Raw genomic sequence first — 9,615 nt, 5'->3', positions numbered from 1 at the left:
TGGTTAGAGCGTAGGGCGGCAGGTAGCCTAGTGGTTAGAGTGTAGGGGTGGCAGGTAGCCTAGTGGTTAGAGCGTAGGAGTCGGCACGTAGCCTAGTGGTTAGAGCGTAGGGTCGGCAGGTAGCCTAGTGGTTAGAGTGTAGGGAGGCAGGTAGCCTAGTGGATTAGAGTGTAGGGGCGGCAGGTAGCCTAGTGGTTAGAGTGTAAGGCGGCAGGTAGCCTAGTGGTTAGAGTGTAGAGGCGGGAGGTAGCCTGAGTGGTTAGAGCGTAGGGTCGGCAGGTAGCCTAGTGGTTAGAGCGTAGGGTCGGCAGGTAGCCTAGTGGTTAGAGCGTAGAGGTCGGCAGGTAGCCTAGTGGTTAGAGCGTAGGGTCCGGCAGGTAGCCTAGTGGTTAGAGTGTAAAGGGCGGCAGGTAGCCTAGTGGTTAGAGTGTAGAGGCGGGAGAGTAGCCTAGTGGTTAGAGCGTAGGGCCGGCAGGTAGCCTAGTGGTTAGAGTCGTAGGGCCCAGGCAGGTAGCCTAGTGGTTAGAGCGTAGGAGTCGGCAAGTAGCCTAGTGGTTAGAGTGCAGGGTCGGCAGGTAGCCTAGTGGTTTAGAGTGTAGGGACGGCAGGTAGCCTAGTGGTTAGAGTGTAGGGTCGGCAGGTAGCCTAGTGGAGTGTTGGACTAGTAACCGAAAGGTTGCAAGAGCAAACCCCGAGCTGACTAAAGGTAAACATCTGTTGTTCCACCCGTGAACAATGCAGTTAACCCCACTGTTCCTAGGCCCGTCATTGAAAATAAGAATGTGTTCTTAGCTGACTAGCCAAGTTAAATAAAAGTAACATTTAAAAAAAATGTGCGCTAGCTAACGTGTACCGTCAACATAGCTAACGACGTTAACATTAGCCAAGTTCTTCTTTGCAAATTGAGAGCTAGGAGCTAGCTCTTTAACACTTGTAGCATATTGTAATATACTATGAACTACTAGCTAGCTAGATAATGCGTGTTTATAAAACGAATTGACGAGCTAGGAGCTAGCTCTTTAACACTTGTAGCATATTGTAATATACTATGAACTACTAGCTAGCTAGATAATGCGTGTTTATAAAACTAATTGACGAGCTAGGAGCTAGCTCTTTAACACTTGTAGCATATTGTAATATACTATGAACTACTAGCTAGCTAGATAATGCGTGTTTATAAAACGTGTTTTCTTGCTGTATTTAAACATCTGATAGTAAGAAACTCTTCATGGTTACAGAGCTGTCCTAAAATAAATAAATTTCCAAAAATAAATTTTTATTTTCAAGAATCCCATTTCTTCTTCTTTCCGTTTTTCTTAGGAAGAAACTTCGGGAAAAAAAAATCTAAAGAACATTTCCAGTAACTTTATTGAGAAATAGCAACTTTGCTTAACTTTCGTCATAAGTCTATAGTTAAGAGGAAAAAATAAGAAATAATTTCTTCTTAAAGAAGGTTTTGTGAATCCAGCCCCAGAAGTCCTTATAAGGAGAGTAAAACAAGGAAGTGGGGACATTTCGCCAGTCCCCACAAGGTAAAAGGCTATTTTAGCCCCACGTAGCGTTTTCACCCACAACACATTCATATTCAACGAGGGGGATTGTGGGAAGGTGAGTGGCAAGAAACCTGTTAGTGGAGCGGCTGAAAAACTTGAGCTCTGCTCTACTTTATGCAGATGTCATAGTTAAGTGGGTTAGGGTCAGGGTTAGGGTTAGGGTCAGGGTTAGGGTTAGGGTCAGGGTTAGGGTCAGGGTTAGGGTTAGGGTCAGGGTTAGGGTCAGGGTTAGGGTTAGGGTCAGGGTTAGGGTCAGGGTTTAGGGTTAGGGTCAGGGTTAGGGGTCAGGGTCAGGGTTTAGGGTTAGGGTCAGGGTTAGGGTTTAGGGTTAGGGTCAGGGTTAGGGTCAGGGTTAGGGTCAGGGTTAGGGTTAGGGTCAGGGTTAGGGTCAGGGTCAGGGTTAGGGTCAGGGTTAGGGTCAGGGTTAGGGTCAGGGTTAGGGTCAGGGTCAGGGTCAGCATTGGCGCTTTGTCAAGAGAAGGCGGCCCCGCCTCTAGTCAAAACCCACTGTTAGGGGTTAGGTTTAGGGATAGCATTAGAATTAAGGTTAGGGGTCAGGGTTAGGGTCAGGGTCAGGGTTAGGGTTAGGGTCAGGGTCAGGGGTTAGGGTTAGGGTCAGCATTGGCGCTTTGTCAAGAGAAGGCGGCCCCGCCTCTAGTCAAAACCCACTGTTAGGGGTTAGGTTTAGGGATAGCATTAGAATTAAGGTTAGGGGTCAGGGGTTAGGGAAAATAAGATATATAATGGAAATCAATTGTTTAGTCACCACAAAAAAATAGTAAACCAAACGTGTGTGTGTGTGCGCGTGTGTGTGTGTGTGTGCGCGTGTGAAGCTGGTTTTTATGTTGATGATGATGTTGATGATGATGTGTTTTTCTTTGTGCCAAATACGCCAGATATTGTTGATGTGGGGTGAGGTCAGGAGGAGGTGCTCATTGTGGAAGTGAGCTGCTCATTAGACGGCTACACGGAACAGGCCTTTTGCCAGCCTCTCGTGGTTAGCTGGGACAGCCTGCAGTCTGGAGAAGGAGGTGCTTTCTGTACCCATGCATACAGGGATCTTTGAAACGTTTGGATCCTTTTGTTTTGTTCAATTTGATTGGTGGATCGAAAATAAAGTATTTAAAATGTGTGTGTGTGTGTCACAAGTTGTACCAGATCGAGCTGAAACACTTCAAGGGAGCAAGGTAAAAATCCCAAACGATCATATTTGAATAAATAATTGACTCTGTGTTACTACTACAGAGTTCCACCAGATTCACAGCAGAGTCTCAGAGCTGGGGGTATTCCTGTGTGTATCTGGCATGGCTTTCTAAAGACACTTACTGTTTTCTATCGTTGGATCATAGGAGTCCACAAACTGGCCTTCCACAAACTGAATCGTTAGCGAGGACTTTCCTACAGGAAAAAAAACACAGAGGATGTCATTTATCGTTTTTTTGGAGAAAATATACATGTAATTATTTCTCTCTCTCTCATACAGTACATATGGTTAGTAGTCTTCTATTCTGTGTTGAGTAGTAGTATACAGTAGTAAACAGTAGTATACAGTAGTATACAGTAGTACACAGTAGTATACAGTAGTATACAGTAGTACACAGTAGTCTTTACAGTAGCAGGCCTGTCAGCTACAGTAGTCTTTGCAGTAGTTGGCCTGTCAGCTACAGTAGTCTGTACAGTAGCAGGCCTTTCAGCTACAGTAGTCTTTACAGTAGCAGGCCTGTCAGCTACATTAGTCTATACAGTAGCAGGCCTGTCAGCTACAGTAGTCTTTACAGTAGCAGGCCTGTCAGCTACATTAGTCTATACAGTAGCAGGCCTGTCAGCTACAGTAGTCTGTACAGTAGTTGGCCTGTCAGCTACATTAGTCTATACAGTAGTTGGCCTGTCAGCTACAGTAGTCTGTACAGTAGTTGGCCTGTCAGCTACATTAGTCTATACAGTAGTTGGCCTGTCAGCTACAGTAGTCTTTACAGTAGTTGGCCTGTCAGCTACAGTAGTCTTTACAGTAGCTGGCCTGTCAGCTACAGTAGTTTATACAGTAGTTGGCCTGTCAGCCACAGTAGTCTTTACAGTAGCAGGCCTGTCAGCTACATTAGTCTTTACAGTAGCAGGCCTGTCAGCTACAGTAGTCTTTACAGTAGCAGGCCTGTCAGCTACAGTAGTCTTTACAGTAGCAGGCCTGTCAGCTACAGTAGTCTTTACAGTAGCAGGCCTGTCAGCTACAGTAGTCTATACAGTAGTTGGCCTGTCAGCTACAGTAGTCTTTGCAGTAGCTGGCCTGTCAGCTACAGTAGTCTGTACAGTAGCAGGCCTTTCAGCTACAGTAGTCTTTACAGTAGCAGGCCTGTCAGCTACATTAGTCTATACAGTAGCAGGCCTGTCAGCTACAGTAGTCTTTACAGTAGCAGGCCTGTCAGCTACATTAGTCTATACAGTAGCAGGCCTGTCAGCCACATTAGTCTATACAGTAGCAGGCCTGTCAGCTACAGTAGTCTTTACAGTAGCATGCCTGTCAGCTACAGTAGTCTGTACAGTAGTTGGCCTGTCAGCTACATTAGTCTATACAGTAGTTGGCCTGTCAGCTACAGTAGTCTTTACAGTAGTTGGCCTGTCAGCTACAGTAGTCTATACAGTAGTTGGCCTGTCAGCTACAGTAGTCTATACAGTAGTTGGCCTGTCAGCTACAGTAGTCTATACAGTAGTTGGCCTGTCAGCTACAGTAGTCTATACAGTAGCAGGCCTGTCAGCCACATTAGTCTATACAGTAGCAGGCCTGTCAGCTACAGTAGTCTTTACAGTAGCAGGCCTGTCAGCTACAGTAGTCTGTACAGTAGTTGGCCTGTCAGCTACATTAGTCTATACAGTAGTTGGCCTGTCAGCTACAGTAGTCTTTACAGTAGTTGGCCTGTCAGCTACAGTAGTCTATACAGTAGTTGGCCTGTCAGCTACAGTAGTCTATACAGTAGTTGGCCTGTCAGCTACAGTAGTCTATACAGTAGTTGGCCTGTCAGCTACAGTAGTCTTTACAGTAGTTGGCCTGTCAGCTACAGTAGTCTATACAGTAGTTGGCCTGTCAGCTACAGTAGTCTATACAGTAGTTGGCCTGTCAGCTACAGTAGTCTATACAGTAGTTGGCCTGTCAGCTACAGTAGTCTATACAGTAGTTGGCCTGTCAGCTACAGTAGTCTATACAGTAGTTGGCCTGTCAGCTACAGTAGTCTTTACAGTAGTTGGCCTGTCAGCTACAGTAGTCTATACAGTAGTTGGCCTGTCAGCTACAGTAGTCTATACAGTAGTTGGCCTGTCAGCTACAGTAGTCTATACAGTAGTTGGCCTGTCAGCTACAGTAGTCTATACAGTAGTTGGCCTGTCAGCTACAGTAGTCTTTACAGTAGTTGGCCTGTCAGCTACAGTAGTCTATACAGTAGTTGGCCTGTCAGCTACAGTAGTCTATACAGTAGTTGGCCTGTCAGCTACAGTAGTCTATACAGTAGTTGGCCTGTCAGCTACAGTAGTCTGTACAGTAGCAGGCCTTTCAGCTACAGTAGTCTTTACAGTAGCAGGCCTGTCAGCTACATTAGTCTATACAGTAGCAGGCCTGTCAGCTACAGTAGTCTTTACAGTAGCAGGCCTGTCAGCTACATTAGTCTATACAGTAGCAGGCCTGTCAGCCATATTAGTCTATACAGTAGCAGGCCTGTCAGCTACAGTAGTCTTTACAGTAGCATGCCTGTCAGCTACAGTAGTCTGTACAGTAGTTGGCCTGTCAGCTACATTAGTCTATACAGTAGTTGGCCTGTCAGCTACAGTAGTCTTTACAGTAGTTGGCCTGTCAGCTACAGTAGTCTATACAGTAGTTGGCCTGTCAGCTACAGTAGTCTATACAGTAGTTGGCCTGTCAGCTACAGTAGTCTATACAGTAGTTGGCCTGTCAGCTACAGTAGTCTATACAGTAGCAGGCCTGTCAGCCACATTAGTCTATACAGTAGCAGGCCTGTCAGCTACAGTAGTCTTTACAGTAGCAGGCCTGTCAGCTACAGTAGTCTGTACAGTAGTTGGCCTGTCAGCTACATTAGTCTATACAGTAGTTGGCCTGTCAGCTACAGTAGTCTTTACAGTAGTTGGCCTGTCAGCTACAGTAGTCTATACAGTAGTTGGCCTGTCAGCTACAGTAGTCTATACAGTAGTTGGCCTGTCAGCTACAGTAGTCTATACAGTAGTTGGCCTGTCAGCTACAGTAGTCTTTACAGTAGTTGGCCTGTCAGCTACAGTAGTCTATACAGTAGTTGGCCTGTCAGCTACAGTAGTCTATACAGTAGTTGGCCTGTCAGCTACAGTAGTCTATACAGTAGTTGGCCTGTCAGCTACAGTAGTCTATACAGTAGTTGGCCTGTCAGCTACAGTAGTCTATACAGTAGTTGGCCTGTCAGCTACAGTAGTCTTTACAGTAGTTGGCCTGTCAGCTACAGTAGTCTATACAGTAGTTGGCCTGTCAGCTACAGTAGTCTATACAGTAGTTGGCCTGTCAGCTACAGTAGTCTATACAGTAGTTGGCCTGTCAGCTACAGTAGTCTATACAGTAGTTGGCCTGTCAGCTACAGTAGTCTTTACAGTAGTTGGCCTGTCAGCTACAGTAGTCTATACAGTAGTTGGCCTGTCAGCTACAGTAGTCTATACAGTAGTTGGCCTGTCAGCTACAGTAGTCTATACAGTAGTTGGCCTGTCAGCTACAGTAGTCTGTACAGTAGCAGGCCTTTCAGCTACAGTAGTCTTTACAGTAGCAGGCCTGTCAGCTACATTAGTCTATACAGTAGCAGGCCTGTCAGCTACAGTAGTCTTTACAGTAGCAGGCCTGTCAGCTACATTAGTCTATACAGTAGCAGGCCTGTCAGCCACATTAGTCTATACAGTAGCAGGCCTGTCAGCTACAGTAGTCTTTACAGTAGCATGCCTGTCAGCTACAGTAGTCTGTACAGTAGTTGGCCTGTCAGCTACATTAGTCTATACAGTAGTTGGCCTGTCAGCTACAGTAGTCTTTACAGTAGTTGGCCTGTCAGCTACAGTAGTCTATACAGTAGTTGGCCTGTCAGCTACAGTAGTCTATACAGTAGTTGGCCTGTCAGCTACAGTAGTCTATACAGTAGTTGGCCTGTCAGCTACAGTAGTCTATACAGTAGCAGGCCTGTCAGCCACATTAGTCTATACAGTAGCAGGCCTGTCAGCTACAGTAGTCTTTACAGTAGCAGGCCTGTCAGCTACAGTAGTCTGTACAGTAGTTGGCCTGTCAGCTACATTAGTCTATACAGTAGTTGGCCTGTCAGCTACAGTAGTCTTTACAGTAGTTGGCCTGTCAGCTACAGTAGTCTATACAGTAGTTGGCCTGTCAGCTACAGTAGTCTATACAGTAGTTGGCCTGTCAGCTACAGTAGTCTATACAGTAGTTGGCCTGTCAGCTACAGTAGTCTTTACAGTAGTTGGCCTGTCAGCTACAGTAGTCTATACAGTAGTTGGCCTGTCAGCTACAGTAGTCTATACAGTAGTTGGCCTGTCAGCTACAGTAGTCTATACAGTAGTTGGCCTGTCAGCTACAGTAGTCTATACAGTAGTTGGCCTGTCAGCTACAGTAGTCTATACAGTAGTTGGCCTGTCAGCTACAGTAGTCTTTACAGTAGTTGGCCTGTCAGCTACAGTAGTCTATACAGTAGTTGGCCTGTCAGCTACAGTAGTCTATACAGTAGTTGGCCTGTCAGCTACAGTAGTCTATACAGTAGTTGGCCTGTCAGCTACAGTAGTCTATACAGTAGTTGGCCTGTCAGCTACAGTAGTCTTTACAGTAGTTGGCCTGTCAGCTACAGTAGTCTATACAGTAGTTGGCCTGTCAGCTACAGTAGTCTATACAGTAGTTGGCCTGTCAGCTACAGTAGTCTATACAGTAGTTGGCCTGTCAGCTACAGTAGTCTATACAGTAGTTGGCCTGTCAGCTACAGTAGTCTATACAGTAGTTGGCCTGTCAGCTACAGTAGTCTATACAGTAGTTGGCCTGTCAGCTACAGTAGTCTTTACAGTAGTTGGCCTGTCAGCTACAGTAGTCTATACAGTAGTTGGCCTGTCAGCTACAGTAGTCTATACAGTAGTTGGCCTGTCAGCTACAGTAGTCTATACAGTAGTTGGCCTGTCAGCTACAGTAGTCTTTACAGTAGTAGGCCTGTCAGCTACATTAGTCTATACAGTAGTTGGCCTGTCAGCTACATTAGTCTATACAGTAGTTGGCCTGTCAGCTACAGTAGTCTTTACAGTAGTTGGCCTGTCAGCTACAGTAGTCTATACAGTAGTTGGCCTGTCAGCTACAGTAGTCTATACAGTAGTTGGCCTGTCAGCTACAGTAGTCTATACAGTAGTTGGCCTGTCAGCTACAGTAGTCTTTACAGTAGTTGGCCTGTCAGCTACAGTAGTCTATACAGTAGTTGGCCTGTCAGCTACAGTAGTCTTTACAGTAGTTGGCCTGTCAGCTACAGTAGTCTTTACAGTAGTAGGCCTGTCAGCTACAGTAGCCAACCCTATATGCCAGGCCAACTGAACAAAGCACATTCTAAAATAAAAGTGTTTCATGAATTGGGCAACATCCATACTAAAACACTTCCAAGACGATCCACAAGGAGTCATATCTAGTCAATATCGAGTTGGGCCGTGACTACTAGGCCACTGTCTCAACTGGTGTGGCACTCTCTCATTTCTTCAAACGAGATGTTTCGTGACAGATTATACTCCCTATAATTGAACTCTATTATAAAGAGAGAGTAATCTGTGACACGCGCGCAGTCTCTACCTACAGCTAAAGAACGGCTAAAACACGCATTTAGTCTCTTTTTTGTAATGATCGACAGCTAAATGGAACTCACCTACGGATCTGTACCCGAGAATGGCGATTTTTCGTGATTTGGGCTGCGGCATATCTCGTGTTGGCTATCCCATCTAATCTTCACGGTGGACAGCAGCAACCTCCAACATGAACGGCGTTAGCAGAGCAGTGCGACGAAATTAATCTGTGTCTCTTTTATAAATCACTATTTATTCTCGTAAAATAAGAAATTAGACATTTACAGAGTAGACATTTGAATTCCTGTAGATTTAATAGAAATGTGGGGCGTCTATAATATCTGCGTCACTCCCCTTTGTGATCTCATGAATTAGCCATCAATGCCCGATGCTGATTGGTTGTGTACAGAATAAAGGCGGGCTTTATGTCTCACGCGTAACAGTGATTGGATCAACAATGCTGTCAGTCTATCTGAGATTCCATTTTCATTAATTGTCCGGTGTGTCTGTAATAGAGTGGGATAATGAATCATTCCAAGACTCCATTACTGTACTGCTGAAATTAGGTCTAGTAAAATGTAGAGTAGTACCCTAGTAAATATTGATGTCATTATTTTACGAGGCAAGTCAGTTATTTACAATGACGGCCTAGGAACAGTGGGATTAACTGCCTTGTTCAGGGGCAGAACGACAGATTTTTAATTTGTCAGCTCAGGGATTCGATCTAACAACCTTTCGGTTACAGGTCCAACGATCTAAGCACTAGATTTTAGTGAAGATTAATGTAATGAGAATATATTGATGTGACTTTGTGAAATACACTTTCCTTAAATTGTAATTGGATTATTATAGAAGAATAGACTACCAGATATGAATATAAACCATGGTGATCATAGTTTTTTACAATCACTTTGGCACTAATTTCAGAACCTCCTTTTTCAGAACTCTAGACACAAAATTCAAAACGGTCATCACTTGTAACACAGGCTGTCCACTGTTCAAAACATAGCATTGTGCATTCATATCTTTAAAGAAACCTTGCACTTGCAGAATCATCGGTTCAAAAAACTAATTTATCATGAAATACCATAGGAACATTCATTTAGATCACCCACACACAAGATACTGATAGTTTCACTGTGTAGTTGTTTGTACAATCATTAAATATTGTAGTGCAAAAATATGTGATACATGTTTCATTATGGTACTACATGTAAATACATTACTGTAAAAGGACTAGTAG

At 44.6% G+C, this 9,615-nt stretch overlaps 1 protein-coding gene across 1 annotated transcript in view; it reads right to left on the bottom strand.

Moving 5' to 3' along the window:
- The window catches only part of LOC121843888 (GTP-binding protein Rheb-like), a 42,428-nt gene extending 33,718 nt beyond the window's left edge, over positions 1–8,710 (bottom strand). Inside the window, exons 1-2 of the mRNA XM_042313755.1 lie at positions 8,456–8,710; positions 2,880–2,951 (exon numbers count right to left, since the gene is read on the bottom strand). Of these exons, the coding sequence (XP_042169689.1) occupies positions 2,880–2,951; positions 8,456–8,507 (124 nt within the window). The 5' untranslated portion in view covers positions 8,508–8,710. The remainder of the gene's footprint in view (positions 1–2,879; positions 2,952–8,455) is intronic.
- Positions 8,711–9,615: the final 905 nt, after the last annotated feature.

Source organism: Oncorhynchus tshawytscha, unplaced genomic scaffold (genome assembly GCF_018296145.1).
Source record: "Oncorhynchus tshawytscha isolate Ot180627B unplaced genomic scaffold, Otsh_v2.0 Un_contig_13987_pilon_pilon, whole genome shotgun sequence".
Taxonomy (NCBI): domain Eukaryota; kingdom Metazoa; phylum Chordata; class Actinopteri; order Salmoniformes; family Salmonidae; genus Oncorhynchus; species Oncorhynchus tshawytscha.
This window is presented reverse-complemented; position numbering and strand designations above follow the sequence as displayed.